General features: G+C 45.7%; 1 protein-coding gene across 1 annotated transcript; it reads right to left on the minus strand.

The window, feature by feature from the left end:
* Window positions 1-419: 419 nt before the first annotated feature.
* LOC120674689 (peroxidase 1-like) lies at window positions 420-15310 on the minus strand. The gene is made up of 3 exons (XM_039955827.1): window positions 15104-15310; window positions 14871-14893; window positions 420-762 (listed from the first exon to the last, which is right to left on the minus strand). Exons 1-3 carry the CDS (start codon window positions 15308-15310, stop codon window positions 420-422), a joined length of 573 nt encoding a protein of 190 aa, XP_039811761.1.
* Window positions 15311-16330: the final 1020 nt, after the last annotated feature.

Consider the following 16330-nt stretch of genomic DNA (forward strand, 5'->3'; position numbering starts at 1 on the left):
GGCTGCGGCTTCGTGCTTGAGAAGGAATTCGCGCGGGTCAGAGTCTCCGTCGTACTGTGGGAGGATGGCCGGATTGAAGCGCGGCGGCCACTGGAGCTTTTCGAATTCCACGAAGAGAGGGGTGTCGGGGCCTCCGTGGTTCTGTCGATGCTGCTGTGAATCATTATGTACTCGCCTTCTTCATCAGAGTACACATCTTCGTCGATGATGATGGGTCGTGGGCGAAGCCTGAAGGACTGGCGTACTAGCTCGGGGTGAGGGCCCTGGTCTTGTTGTAGTGTCGCCATGCACTCGCGGATTTGCTGCCGCATCGCGTTGCAGCGAAGCTCTTCCTCTCTGAGCTTGTTAAGTTGCTCCTCCAGCTCTTCGGTGGTGAGAACCCTTTGCTTTCCCTTCACTATTGTCGTCATTGTTGTGGTCTATGGGTCGGCTAGGGTTGCTGCTTGCCGGGCGTGGCGCGACCACTCCACGAGGCACGCGTCGATTCTTCGCATGGCTTGGATGTCTTCGGTTGCGATGCCCATGTCGAGGAGCTCGACCTCAAACTCCCCATTGGTGAGGTCGTCGACTGAAGTGTCTTCGTTGTTGTCTTCATGATTGTTATTTCCCGTGTTGGTTGGAATGATGGCGTTCGCTAGAGCACGGGCCTTCGCCGAAGCGGGAGGCTCCGTCGAAGCGCCCGCGTTGGTATTCTTCTTCGCTGCCATGTGGTGTCTCGGAACGAACCGCGGGTGGGCGCCAAAACTATTGGTGGAGGATATCCTTCAGAGCAAAGGAGTATCACAACAGCTCTAGAACTTGAGGGCGAAGCCTCCACACAGTCAGCGCGCAGACCAACAGCTCAAAACTCAAAGCAAGCGTAATAACTCCTTGTATTCAATGTCCCATCAACCAACAGTTACACTTGTATTTATAGCCGACGGTTCACCTACCCGTCGACTTAGAATCCCCGTAACACCCCCTAACTGCCCGATTCTAGGAATATTCCCTGAACAATTTAGTAACATTACAACTGCGACAATGGTAGTGGATTATAGCTGGCCTTCCAAGTGGGCCTTCCGCGAACCCTCGCGTCTCCCGCCGTCCTCTCCTTCGTCTGACCCTCGCAGCCGCATCTTCGCGCGAGTGCCTTCGCCGTCGAATCTTCGTCTGGCTTGGCACGCGCCCTGCTCCGCGCTCACCCCTGGGGTCGATGTGGGTTCGATCGTAGGCTTCGCCAGAGGGCTTCGCTCGTGGGCTTCACTGTAGGGCTTCACCACATCGCTCCACTCGTGGGCTTTGCAGCAGGGCTTCGCTGTTGGGCTTCACCAGGCTTCACGGTTGGGCTTCGCTTCTCCGGTCCAAGTCCGTGGCTTCCCTTGCCCGACGGGACCTCGCGTGCCTTCGCCCGTCAGCCGAAGGTGGCTCCCCCAACATATGGTTCATGTATCACCACTCTAATATTGTGATGGATGTTCGTTTGGTTATTATGGTTACTCTTGGTGAATTATTTTTTGTTCAATTAAAACGATCTCGTTGAACAATCAGTCGGTGAAAGTATTGTATATCCTTACATAGTTGGTTGGTAAAGTACAGAGGTGTCTGTTAGTAAAACTTGCTGGGCACCAAACTATCGGTCGGTAAAAAGGTATTGGTTGGTATAAACTTATACTGACACTACTTTCACTACTTGGGGTCGGTAAAACTTTTTGCCGACTGATGGTTGATCGCTGAAATGGCTTATACCGACCACAATGAAGTTGTCATATTGGGGCTATGGTATAGTGTCCACCATGGCACCCTCCTCCTGGTTGCCTTCACACAGCATGTCAACTTTGGCCAACTTGGTGTATTTGCGGAGCCTATACTTTGCGATCGCTCGGGACTCTGGAAATTCGACGAGTTGAAAGCCGTTAGTGGCCGAGGAGGTGAGGGTGCGGTGTGCTCGGGACTTGGGTTCACGAGAGAGAAGCGAGAGGAGGGTGGCGGCTGGCTGGAGAAAGGGAGGGATGATCATTAGGGGTTAAAAGGTTGGGATGGCCAGTATTATACGAGGAGTTTATGCAGCTATAAGGGTCTAATTGTGCTAGGTCCAAAATCGTATCGAGTTCGGACTGGCACTACATGCTGAGGTTGCGGCCAAGACACAGACTGCTGCATCAGGCTGGGATGGTACGGGTACTATTCCTATCGGACCACGTTGTATTAGAGTCGTGCTTTTTCTATCTTTCCTAGTAGTGCCATTATACCGACAGGTCCGATGGCAAGCATTATAAGAATAGGTAAGTAGGAGGCGTAGGACAAGAAGTGAGGCAGCTCTGTTGGGCTGTCGCCTGTCGGGACTCTGGACATGACCACTGTGCTGTTTCCTTAGGCTAATCTCAAACCGGTTCATGACCATGTTCGCATGCCCACGGAACAAGAGAGACGTCATGTCTAGATGCTCGCATGGGACTGATGCATAGATTGTTGTACGTTAGTGAAGTAGCTGAAGGCACTGATGCACCTTTGGAGAACAATTCCATTCAAAATTTGTATACACGTGTGAGCTGAAGCCTAGATGAATGACAGCTGCGATGTCACATGCTCAATGAGTCGTGGCGACACAGCTGCTTAATCGCAGCAATGCTGCTGGACGCGCCCGCCTCCCTCGCGGCGCGGGTGCACAACATGGGTTGTACTGCCACGCTGTAACGAATATGACCCTATTTAGACCATTTTGAGTGATTTTGGTAATTGAGTGACAACGCAATCAGTGGGACTAATAAGTTTGCGAGTTCATATTTGTAGGAATTTTTAGATCACTTGGATGAAGTCCAAACCATATCCGAGATGTCCAATTCACCGTTGAGATGTTCAATTCGCTGTCGAGACATGCAAGCTAGTCACAGTGAAAAAGTAGACATGGAATATATTTGTGGTGTCTAAATGACAGCCGTGATGAGTTGGACAAGTGCTAGGAAGACACAGAAGAAATTCAGTAGCACCGGAAGTTCCGGTGGCCATCGGAAGTTCCGATGACCCCTCATCGGAAGTTCCGAAGCACTAGTACCAGGGAAATTCTCTGTGCGTTGCTGAGTCAAGTGAAGAAAATCAAGTACCATCGGAAGTTCCGATGGTCTCCAAGACAAGCATTGGAGCATCATACAGAGAGCATGTCAAGGGCACAGCAGCCGTGCCTTCAGCATCGGATGTTCCGGTGACCCGTCGGAGCATTGTACCGGAGCAATGATGTCAGCATTGCAGTGCACGAGTAGACAAATCTTCAGCATCGAGAATTCCCATGCCCCGTCTGATTATAGCATCGGATCTTCCGATGGCTACCACCTCAGCTGTTAGAAGGTTCAACGGCTACATCAAGGCATAGTCTGACCGGAAGTTCCGACGCCCCCCGTTGGAAGTTCCGATGCCCTACGCAGAAAAAGGACAACGGACACAAATGGCTACTTCGAGTTGGTGGCCTATATAAGCAGCTCACCCTGGCCATTTTCAACTTGTAGGAGTTCAGAAAGACCCCATACACATTGAAGAATACCTCCAAGCCAACCCAAGTGCTTAGTGATCAAATCCTTAGTCCTTAGCACACCTTTGAGAGTGTTAGTGCTAAGTTAGCTCTTAAGTGAGTGAGAGAGCAAGGTGTTGCTGCCTTGTGCTATGGTTCTAGAGTCACTACTGGAAAACAGGCTATGGGAACCGGTTGGAAAAGGCCTTAGGCACCGGTTTTCCAATCGGTTCCCGCAAACCGAGACCAATGGCCTCGCCTTAAGACACCGGGTTTTTCAACCGGTGCCTTAGGCTTCCATTGGCACCGGTTGGAAAGACCAACCGGTACCAAAGAGGCTGCCACGCTGACGCAAGGTGGCAGCCCCTTTGGTACCGGTTGGTATTTCCAACCGGTACCAATGATCTTTTCCCTTTTTTTCCAAATCCAGTTTTGTTTGTTATATTTACTACTGTTTATTCTTTTATAATTGCTAAACGCACTCAAGCTCTACAGTACTATACGTTCATTGGTCATTCGTGTTCGTTTTCAGAGAATATTTGAAACTAACTAAAAGTAAAATGCGAGCATATAATTAAGCTAATTAGATGAACTAATATATTTACAAATTTACAAACATCAAGGCATAATGTTTAAAAATATTTACAAATATACAAGTCATGTTTGCAGTCCAACTACTGGTCCCCTCAGGAGGTCGATGGAAGTCCTCTATGGATGTGACCGTCGTGGTAGAACTCGCCTCTAGGATCCAAGATCTCGTTCAAAATGAATTCGGCGAGCTGCTCGCACACGGCATTGATCCGATCAGTAGAGTAACATTCATCCCCCATTTGAGACATCTATCATTTAGGAAAAAAAGGATTAACATCATGTGCGTTAGTCAATTATGAAAATGTACTAGTGAACGGTTTGGACGTACTCTCGTGTCTTCATCAGTAGCCTTCCCGCATGGAGTCATGATGTGCAAGTAGTCGCATACGTAGTACCCGCACCAATCAGTTCCTTGTTGTTGTCTCGCACACTTAAGGAGAAACAAATAAATTACTCAATTTAGAACAATTTGGGATTATATACTTAACTAGACAAATCTATATGAATCAACATACCAGATAATCCATGTTAACGTTCAGTTCGGGCCTCCATTGACCACATCCTTTGTTATTTTTCACAAATTTTTTCCAAACCCTACGTTCAAAGTTAAGTTTGATATTCAGGAATTGTTATTAACAAAAAAAAGATTTGATTGTGCAAACTGAACTTACCTATTCAATGGGTCTAGGATATGTTGGATTGCGGACTTTGGATTTCTCATTGAGTCAAAGACTATAAGATTGCCGGTCTCTACGGAAAGTATGAGTAAAATCCAATGATAACTGCAGATATAGATAGGATATATACATACATGCATTAGACGACTTAGTATTTATTTAGTAATATAACAGAGGATTGAGTCGACCAAGGCTTACCCAAAGTTGTATGGTATGAATATATAGGATTTGTAATTTTGCCTAGTCAACGAATCGTACATGTTTTGGCACATTTCCTTGTAATTTTCGTTGAGCACTTTCTGGTTGACTAGCAAAGGAGACATGAAGCCGATCTGATGGTGCCATACATGTTTTCGGCTTCTTTGGGTCTCTTGTCTAAACGATACAATAGAAATTTTATAATGCACACATATAATTATGTTCTTGTTAACAAAAAGTATTAATGTAGAGGTAAGTGATACTTACAAAACCCAAATGGTGATGATAGAGGCGTCGAGGGATTGTCGATGGTAAATGTGATATAAATTTTTGAAGTACACCCAGAAGTCGTCCTCCCCGCGGAAGAAATCATGGTCACGATACTTGACTCCAAACATTTTCCCTTCGTCATTCGACATTCGCAGGTACCATCTATGCAAATTGAACATCTGCGTGCCTAGACTTTTCTCCTCTTCCTCAGTGACAAAAGGTTTTACATGATGGAATGGAGTAAGAACGGGAGCGATAGGGATTTCCGCCTCCACTTGCCCCGTTGCCTCCACTAGCGTTAATCCAGTTTCAGGAAGAAATATCGCGGCCTATAGGTTTGCCTGGAGTTGTACGTCCGTCGGGTGTAGGAGTGGCAACCCTGACACCCGGAGGGGCTCGAGTCCTTTTTGTTGTGAGCCAAGCTAAGGAATGGTCTTGCCACATTTTTTCTTCAGATTTCTCACCTTGTGTGCTTTTGTCAGAGTACGATCATATTCCGAGGATAAGCTTTTCGATTTTGGTGTGTTGTCTAGGTTTGCGAGAAGCTTTTTCCCTAGTTCTAGAGGTACCTTTTCCCTCAGCGGGGGGACTTTAGGCTTCAATTGTTCTTTCATATATCGAGAAGTCTCCTCTTCCAACTCCTCAGTGGTTTTCTCGTAGGTTAATTTTCTTTCGACCGTTTTCTGCTTCTTTTTTGAGGGTCCAGCCGCTAGGAGGGATGCTGTCTTTTTCTTTCCTTTTTCTGGGTCAGGAGGAGTTGGAGTACTCGTAGCCCTTTGCGCCGGCGGAGACGGTGGTGAAGGAGGTGGTTGTGGGGACGGCGGTGACGGAGACCGCGGAGACGGGCGATCGGTCTGCACGGGAGCCGTTGTGCTTGCAGTAAGTTTGATGTCGGTCTTGCGCCATTGAACGACCCCGTGCAGTGCGTCTCCCAATGTCTTCTCTCCATCCCCTCCAACAAAGTTGAGCTCAAGATCCTCATTGTTTCCAAGTATCTGCTCGACTGTGATGGAGGTGTAGCCAGGGGGTATCAGCCTTCCATGAATTGTAGTAGAAGGATTCAGGGGCAGGGCTGACCCGTATGCGACATGAATGGATATATTTCTTACTCGAACATGAAGCTCGCACAGTGTCGGCATGGTGACATCGTCCACTGGATACCTCTGGTCATCTACCGCCGTTGGCTCAATCTGAGATAGCTGTTCCGCTTGTACGTCAGGCGCCGCTGTGGATGCACAGCTACTGCGTCGCTGAGAGACCGGGCTCATCACAACATCCGGGTGCGACCCAGCAGTGCCCCTTTGACTCAGAGCTAGCTGCACTGCCTTATCGACCCTGGCGTCCATCTGAGATTCCAAGGACGCAACCTTCCTGGTCATCTCTTCTTACATAGCACGAAGTTTCTCTTCCTGTTTGGCTTTGCTCTTTCGGTGAGTCTTGTAAGAGGAATCTCCTGCCCAAGCAACTTTCCATGGGACCACGTCGATGCCGCGGGCTCGTCCAGGGTGTTCCGGATTCTTTAATGCCCTTGTCAGCTCATCATTCTCCCTTTGAGGCTGGAATGTTCCTTGTTGGGTCTCATCTATTGCAGCGACTAGATCGCGGAACACTTCTTGCATATGCTCGGGCACGACCAAACTTCCATCCAACTGGTTTAGTGTCACGCCATTAGCAAATAACCACCACATGGATCTATCCGGCCAAACCCAAGTCGTCGGCCTGATGCCTCTATCCATAAGGTCCTGCTCCATCTCCTGCCATTTTTTTACTGACTTCTTGTACCCGGCATCCCCAAGGTGGTGGCTGTACTTCTTATTTGCTGCATTTACCTTGGCCTGTTCGGATTTTTCTTGGGTTTCCTCTGATAGTTTGTATTGTTTGAACTCCTCCCAGTATGGTTTAACCTGAGGAAGATCGTCCCAGTTCGGCTCCTTATCCTTCTTGATGTAATTGATGTATAACTTCTTCTTGAAAGTTGCAAAGGCAGGGGCCATCTTTTTTAAGGCACATTTCTTCACAAGTTCTTGGTAAACTCCTTCAGGAAGAGTGAACATATCCTTGAGTTCTACCCATAGCATTTCCTTCTGATGTGCAGGCACGGCGTGTTGCTATTCTTCGGGTTTGCTCATTTTCCATAGTCTTGTGGTGATCGGAATTTTTGCCCGAACAATAACCCCACATTGGTTGACAAATTTTGTGCTAGTAGCCTCTGGAGCACTTAGACAGCCCTCTGCGTCCACTTCTGTGACGACCTGTCTTCCCTCCATTTTCTTGTTTGGCCGGCGTCTCCCTTTTGACTGGCTAAACGAAGTCAATGCGGAGGTTGACTAAATTACAGAAAAGATATGTTAATCACAAAACTAATCTACTGAAGTCACCATGCATATAGTTTTAAGATTCATACTGGAACATGCTGCTGTTGATTGGGCGGCGGCACACAGTCATCATCTTCTTCATCGGCATCTCCAAACATATTCAGGAACGAATCAGCTATCCGAGAATCTTCTCCAGCGATTGGCTGGGTGGTGTTGGCCCTCGTATCTTCGTTTATTGCGTCCAACATGTATTGCTTGGCGACCTCATCATCACCGAAGGGGTCCATCCTTAACTGAAACCGTAAAAATGTGTTAGAGTATGTGTCCATCCTTAAATGAAGCAGGAGAATTCAATTCTTTGAACGAATATGCGTGTTTGAAAGAGAGAGAGAGTGTGTGTGAGAGAGAGTGTGTGTATGTATGTTAGAGGGAGAGAGAGAGTGTGTGTGTGTGTGTGTTTGTGTGTTAGTGGGACAGAGAAAGAGAGAGAGAGTTAGTGAGTGTGTGTGTGAGTCTGTGTGTGTGTTTGTGTGTTAGTGGGATAGAGAGAGAGAGATAGTGTGTGTGTGAGTCAGTGTGAGTGTGTGTGAGTGAGTGTGTGAGTGAGTGTGTGTGTGTGTGTGTGTGTGTGCGTGTGCGTGCGTGCGCGCGTGTGTGAGCGAGAGACCGAGCATCGGTGAGGAGACAGCGAGAGAGCGTCGGGGACAAGGAGACAACGAGAGTTAGCGAGAGACCGATCGCCGTTAAGAAGTCGTTAAGAAGGAGAGAGCGTCATGTTTGATTTCATAATTAAGAATGAAGAATTCATAATACATAAATACATGCATGAGTTACAGAAATACATGAGTTACATAATAAATACATGAGTTACAGAAATACATGATAAATACATAAATACAAGCATTATTCACTCTCTATTTAAATACATGATTAAATAAAGTCTCTCTAATAACTAAATTCTATAACTAAATTCTATAACTAAATTATACACTATATATAATGAAAACATTGTACACTATACATAAGACTAATAATAGAAAGTCCATTAATGGGTTTAGAAAAAAATTATCTCACCTTGAAAGATCACACTCGAACGGCACATCGTCTACACGATCACATAAGAGGAAAAAATAATACAAATAAGAAACAGTACAAAAACAGTAAAAATAGTACTGGAAAAGTTGAAAACGATGTAGAGCACGATGCAAGGATCGCGTGAGCGCAAGAATCGCTAAAATCGGAGTCAGAATGTGAAAGATATGGCTAAAACAAGATTCTAGGGGTTTATTTGCAAGAAAAATCTAGAAAGGGCCTCTCTGGAATTTCTTTTGAACTAGGAAGGACTGCGGGTTAATTTTGAAGAAACTCAGGGTCTCTTTAGCAAAAGCGCAGGGGTGGCTCTGGTTTGGCTCGGATCTAACAGATCCGATCCGTTGGATCTCGATCTAACAGATCCGATCCATTGGATCTCGATCTAATGGCTGAAAAAGGGTGGGGGCGGCTTGAGACGCGGCTGCTGGCTCAGCTGCGGCTCGGCTCTGCTCAGGCGACGGCTCAGGAGGACGGCGGCTTGGCTAGCGGCTCTGGCGACGGCGCGGCTTGGCGCTAGGCAGAGCCGGCGGCTCGGGCGGGCGGCGGACCGCCGGAGTACACCGAAAATGGTGCTCCAGGGCTCGGTTCGTGGCGAGGTTAAGCCGGGGAGGGAGAGGGGGCGACGGGGAACGTGGATAGGGGGTCCAGGAGGTGCGGCGGTGGCCGGAGGTGGCCGCTCGGCGGTGAGGGGTCGGAGCCGCGGCTTCGGCGAGGAATCGCCGGCGAGATAGAGCGACAGAGAGAGAAGGGAAAGGGGGTATGGGGCTTCCTCACCACCTCACCTAGCTTCGGTGACGAACGAGCGGCGAAGAGGCACAGCGGGGTGGCGGATCGACGGTGGTGGTGCTCGGTGGCGGCAGCACACGGGAGCGGTGCTCGGTGTCGGCGGAGCAGAGCTGCAGAGCGAGGAACGTCGACGGCGGCGATGCACGGGAGCGGTGCTCGGTGGCGCAGAGATGCGGAGCGAGGAGCGTCGACGTGGGGCGGCGGCGCGACGGCGGCGGAGGTCGAGGCGGCGGAGGGCGGCAGCGAGTGGAGGAAGATGGAGAGGGCCGGTGCTTATATGGTGGAAGCCTTTGGCACCGGGTGATAAAGTCACCCGGTACCTAAGGCAGCCTTAGGTACTGGTTGGGTATCCAACCGGTGCCTAAGGAAAGCCTTAGGTACCGGGTGACCTCCCACCCCGTGCCTTAGGTGCCCAATGGGCGGGAATTGAAATTCCCCTTTGGCACCGGGTGGGGAACGAAAACCGGTGCCTAAGGCTTCCACGACATTTGCTTTTTCCGCTTGTTGGCGACGATCTAACTGAAATTACTCGATAGCGCAATGGTAACTCTAGGAATTTTGTTCGCCGCAGGCACGGTTCGAAACTTCTCGACCCCTTTTTTGGGACTAGGCAGCCTTAGGTACCGGTTCATATTTCGAACCGGTACCTAAGGTTTTTCTGTTTCTTTTCTTTTCCCTTTTCTGTTTCTCTAATAAATATATTAGTTGCCTAATAAATCTGTTAATTGCCCAATAAATCAAATATTGCATCATGATATTCGAAAAAAATTATTGTACCTAATAAATCATATAATGCCTAGTAAATAAGTTAATTGCCTAATAATTACATTAATAGCCTAATAAATAATTTAATCAGTCTAATAAATTAGTTAATTAAATAATAAATCTGATAAATACCTAGTAAATCAGTTAATTGCCCAATAAATATGATAATGTTCAAAGCAAATAATTACATTAATAGCCTAATAAACCATTTAATAGCCTAATAAATCATTTAATAGCCTAATAAATCATTTAATCGTCTAATAAATTAGTTAATTGAATAATAAATCTTTTTAGTGCACAATAATTTAATTACTACATAATAAATCATTTAGGTGCATAACTAATTATTATAATTGCATAATAAATCATTTAAATGCACAATAATTCTAATTACTACATGATAAATCATTTAGGTGCATAACTAAGCATTTTAATTGCATAATAAATCATAATAAATCAAATAATTGCATAATAAATCATTTAATTGCCCAATAAATCAATTCATTGTATAAGAAATCTGATAATGTTCATAGAAAATATTACAAGACATAATCATTCAACTAAGGGAGTATTAACGATGATTCGATGGTTCGCTTTACAATCGTCCCTTCATTATTGTCATGACGTGCGTACGGAACCTCCTCTTCGGCTAAAAGAATACTTGTGTCAACCTCCACTGCGAACGGAGTCATATCTTCAACCTTATTGTATTCTTCTTCATCTGTGACATCGCCGACTCCCACAATTTTTCTTTTTCCTGCCAGAATAATATGGCGCTTTGGCTCATCTCCGGCACCTAAAAAACTTGATTTATTCCTGGACTTGTCCTTTCTCGGTTTGCTAGACATGTCATGCACATAGAAAACTCGAGTGACATCTTTAGCTAGGACGAATGGTTCGTCTCGATAGCCAAGCTCTTTGAGGTCTACCGTTGTCATTCCGTACTCGTCGATATCGACACATTTTCCTGTGAGTTTAACCCATTGACAACGAAATAGAGGTATCTTCAACGGCTCATAGTCAAGTTCCCAGATCTCTTCAATGTAACCAAAATATGAGTTCGTTTGGCCACTAGAGTCGGTGGCATCTATACGGACACCACTATTTTGATTGGTGCTCTTGTTATCTTGGGCTCTTGTATAAAATGTGTAACCATTAATTTCATATCCTTGGTACATCAGGATTGAATTTGCCGGACCCCTGGCCAGCCAAGCTAGCTTTTCATGAATTTGATCGTTGGCCATGACTTCCTTCTGCAACCAGGTGGCGAATGTATCGTTATGATGTTTTGTAATCCATGTTTCAGACTTCAAAGAGTATATGCTTCACACAATTTGCATGTGCTCCTCCATGTATGGAGCCACCAAGACTGATTGTTGCAGAACTGTGAGATGTGCTTTGCTCAACGTGGCATGATCTGTGGTATTTACTAATTTTCTTCCGAGTGTACCCTTTCCAATCAGTCGCCCCTCATGACGTGGTACTGGAATCCCAATTGGGCAGAGTTCTTCCACATAGTCAACACAAAACTCAATGACCTCCTCTGTGACGTAACCCTTCGCAATGCTTCCTTCTGGACGAGCCCGATTACGAACGTATTTCTTTAGGACTACAAAGTATCGTTCAAAAGGGAACATATTATGAAGGAAAACAGGACCGAGAATACCAATCTCTTTGACCAGGTGAACTAGAAGATGCGTCATAATATTGAAGAATGATGGAGGAAATATCATTTCAAGACTGACTAAACTTTGGACAACATCCTCTTGTAGCCTGCTTAAACTCGATGGATCGATTGACTTCTGAGAAATTGTGTTGAGAAAGGCGCATAGCTTTATAATTGTTGCTCGAACATTAGCTGGTAGAATACCTCTAAGTGCAACTGGAATCAATTGCGTCATCAACACGTGACAGTCATGGGTCCACAATAAATTTATATACATCATTGTAGTGTACAAATAGTTCATTCATACTACCAATTTATAACTAATATTGAATATGCTATTAATAAAACTGAACTACAAAATTATAACGATTCATATGGCCTTCTGACTACATGACTGTGTAAAAACTTTGTTTCTCTATATGGAACTTTATATTTTTGTACAAAAAACAACGCATGTGGCCTTCTGGCCTAGCTGAGCTGTGGGTCTCGAATTGGCGCAACATGCATCTCGAATGTGGAATCTTGTAAAGTATTGGAATTTTGAAAGGAACTAAATAAAGCACCCTTTCATATGTAATTGATAATATTTCCATACAAAATTTGAATTCAAATATATAATTGATAATGCATATAACTATAATAAATAGATACTATTCACTTATCAAATAAATTGATAAAACATATAAATACAATAATTTGATTGTATTCACATATCAAATAAATGGATAACGCATATAACTACAATAAAATGCTACAACTAAAAATAATTGTCACATATATAAACTAAATTAAATGATAACTGCTTCTAAAAACCAATTGCTAAGTTATGGAGAAAAATAACTAATCTTTTTTGAAAAAAAAACAAAAATTCGCCTCCCCTCCCCTCACTCAGCTGCCATGAACAGTGAGTTCACGGCAGCTTGGAGGGGGGAGAGGTTGGGGTATTTATTGGCGTGGACTAAAGGCACCAGTTGGTACCTATGACCCGGTGCTAAATGTTATTCAATAGCACCGGGTCAAGGCACAAACCAGTGCTTCTGGCCCGAGCGTCAGCCGGCACCGGGTCGTGGCAGGACCCGGTGCCGTTTGCAGCACAATAGGCACCAGTTGGTCCCACCAACCGGTGCCTATACCGGCGTCTGCATTTGGCACCGGGTGGTGGTACAAACCGGTTCTTATGCTGCCGCATTGGAACCGGTTTGTACCTCCACCCGGTGCCAATTGTCCTCCACGGGGTCGGTCCAAGGCCAAAGATACCAGTTGCTGTTGAAACCAGTACCATTGGTACCAACGGTACCGGCTGCAACAGCAGCTGGTACCTTTGGCCTGGACCTTTGGCCTGTTTTCTAGTAGTGAGTGAACCAACACTTGTACTCAGTGTGCTGGCCCCTTGGAGTCTTGGTGGCTCACCGGTAATGTCTTTGATACTCTGGCTTGGTGTGGAGCGGCGACGACATCTTTGTGCGGGAGACATAGAGACCCCCATCCTTCATGAAGAAGCTTCTTAGTGGAAAGCGGGAACAAGATGATCGTGGTGACTTGGCATAGCCTTTGTGGCAAGTCAAAAAGAGTCCCGAGAGAGACTTGATTATGGGAAGCAATATTCTTTGTGAGTGCTTCAACAACATGGAGTAGGAGTGGCTTTGTGCCTAACCGAACCACGGGATAAATCTTCATGTCGAGAGTTTGCTTACTCTAATCCCTTTACGTTTTCACATTTCATATTGCAACTTATATGACTTTACTTTTTTTAGAGTAGTATCAAGCTAGGATTGACTGTAGGTTGCATAACTCTTTTGGGATAAGAGTTTCACGCTAGAAGAAACCGTAGTTGCATTTTTAGATAGCATGTTTTAGTTTAAATATTGTGCAAACTAGTTGGAGCCTTAGATTAAGATTTTAAGTTGCCGAATTCACCCCTCCTTCTCTTAGGCTACGAGCATCTGATTCCTTTCACACGCTCCGCCAGCACGGGTATCCAGTTCAGGTGAGGTCAATGTTATATATCGTCTGAGGAATCACAATTCACGACTAATCATCCTTAGATTCCTTTGTACTGATTATACCCACCGACTCGATTAGCTCGACTAGATTGTAAGATTTCCGATTTGTCAGACTAATCACAATTTATGGACCGATTAGATATAGAAGGAGTCCAGCAGGTTTGTAATCCTTTACTAACTCTAGTACTATAGCTTAGCATTTGACAATTTACTTGGAGATACTTATTCAGTGAGATATTTACGTGTTGTTGGACCAACCAACCATGGTTGAATCTTAATCTTTATTGTTTGCCAACCTATTCTCTATTGTATTTTATAATTGACCATCTATTTAATATATACATACATCCAGGTATTAAGGGATTCAGATAGGATGACTAGACTACCGACTATGTTCGACTAGCCTCGACTAATCAGCATGATCAACGACTAATCATATTTATAGTCACTTATCAGTGCTTTACGACTAGGTTCGATAATACGATTTGAAAATATTGGGTGAGGTACGCTTGCTCACAAGAACTGTGCCTACCAGTACAACGATCTGATGCTGCCTCCCCCTCACGGGTCGCGGTCGCGGCTGCCGTGACGCTTCGGGTCGTGGCTACCTCCCCCGTGTTGTGGCTTGTGGGTGCGGCATGGGCCATCCTGCCGGGTGCGGTCCAGGCCCACCGTGCTTCGCGCCGTTGGATTCCAGCTTTGGTGGGATGGGCACCTCACTTGCTGATTGGAGAGGGAAGCAGTCGTGGATTGGGAAGCATAGATGATGTTGCGGATGGAGGCTGCAGAGGTAGAGGAGGGAGGGAACTGGAAAAGTTCTGAACTTGGATTTGGATATTGGTTTGATGTTATCCAAATTTGAGGGTGTTTTTGCAAAATGTGCTGTATGGTGAGGTGGATTGCGGGTTGATTTCATCCAAATTGATGGGTTGCCTAGCAAAACATGTATGGCGAGGTTGCTGCGGTTTAATTTCATATAAATTAGTGGGTGTTTCGTCACAAAACATTATCGACGGACCAACATACGAAGAATCACTCAGAGGAGAGATCTGGGTCATAGAACAAAAAGGTCTATCATGATTCATGACAGTTATAAAATATTAAGAAGACTTGTAATTCTAGACCCGCTTTTGGGTGTCTCATAGAGACAACATGAATGACAAAGATAATTTGCACTGCACACGCTGACTTGGTCAATCGATCAGTGACACTGACACGTCACTAATACATGTGCCAGCAGAAATCAGAATGAAATGTACCTCGACGAAGCAGTCGTGGAAGAGCATGCGGATGAGGCCGGCGCCGACGCCGGGGTTGGCGCGCACGGCCTTCTTCACCTCGGCCCTCACGAGGGCCTCAGCCCTGGGGCACGTCTTCCCGTAGTAGTCCACCTGGAGGCCATGGCACGCCGTGGCCAAAACCAGGGCGCACGAGACTGCTAAGCACAGCTTAATGCTGGCAGCCATGACCGCCGTCTTGTCTTAGCAGCTGGAGGCCGGAGCTAGTCAAGGACGGCAAATGAATCCACACTCTACGTACAGAGATCGAGCTGAAGAGTGAGGTAGCTGCTGTGTCGGTCCCAAGGCTCACATTTTCGGTGAAATTTCGGTGAAATTCCGGAAAAAATTTCGTTTCCGCTAGTTACCGGGAAGAGAAATTTCGCTATTTTTCGGTGAATTTCGTTTCGAAATTCAAAAATTCAAAAAAATTTGTAAAAAAATATGAAAAAAATATGATAAAAAACTAGGTGCTTTTTTGAGCGAGTAGCACTTGAAATCGTTCAAATATAAGTTGATTTGGTTGGTTAAAATCACTAAATGAGTTCAGACCCGTTAACGATGAGTGGACCCATTAACACGGTAAACCTTATCTGCTCGTCAGTCGTCACCCCTCAGGGTCGCCCGAGCATCTTTTTTCCCCTCCACGGTCTCCTCTCTGGTCCCCTCCGCCGCCGCCGGCGATTTTCGGCTCCGCACACCGAAATCTCGGCGGAAAGGCGGCGAAATCTGGGCGGGATGGGGCGGATCCCGTTCCCTGGATGCGTTGCCGGAAGGGCGCCGTAATCCGGGCGGATTTCGGTGTATTACCGGCGGAAAACCGGTGAAACTGACCGGATTTCGCCTCGGCTCCGGGAACTAAGGTATGAGAAGGTTTTTTTTATGTTGATGCTTGTTGATGTCGATCTAAGTTAGTTGATTTGAGATTCTAGAGACCATGTGACATAGAAAGCATAGAAAAAATCAGTTAGTTGATATGTATGAATTTTTTCATGTTAGTTGATATGTATGAATTGGTAGTTTTAATGAATTGTTAGTTTATATGATATTCATGGGTTGTTAGTAGGTATTCATCAAAAAGAACATGAGTTGCTACTTCATGTGTTATTCATGAACTTACACCTTGCTATTTTTCTGTAATTGTAGGACAATGCCAGACCTAGTGTGGGAGCATGGTCAAAAGATCAGGGGTGGTTTCAAATCCAAGTA

Source organism: Panicum virgatum, chromosome 5N, assembly GCF_016808335.1.
Source record: "Panicum virgatum strain AP13 chromosome 5N, P.virgatum_v5, whole genome shotgun sequence".
In the NCBI taxonomy this organism is placed as follows: domain Eukaryota; kingdom Viridiplantae; phylum Streptophyta; class Magnoliopsida; order Poales; family Poaceae; genus Panicum; species Panicum virgatum.

Bases quoted from the DNA above. Each gene is read 5' to 3' on its own strand.
- LOC120674689 (XM_039955827.1), bottom strand. From the start codon at position 15,310: ATGGCTGCCAGCATTAAGCTGTGCTTAGCAGTCTCGTGCGCCCTGGTT. The intron at 14,894-15,103 runs GTACATTTCATT...TCTATGACCCAG, and splicing joins TCCACGACTGCTTCGTCGAG to ATCTCTCCTCTGAGTGATTC. The intron at 763-14,870 runs GTATGTTGGTCC...TTTGCTCTGAAG, and splicing joins TCTCCTCTGAGTGATTCTTC to GATATCCTCCACCAATAGTT.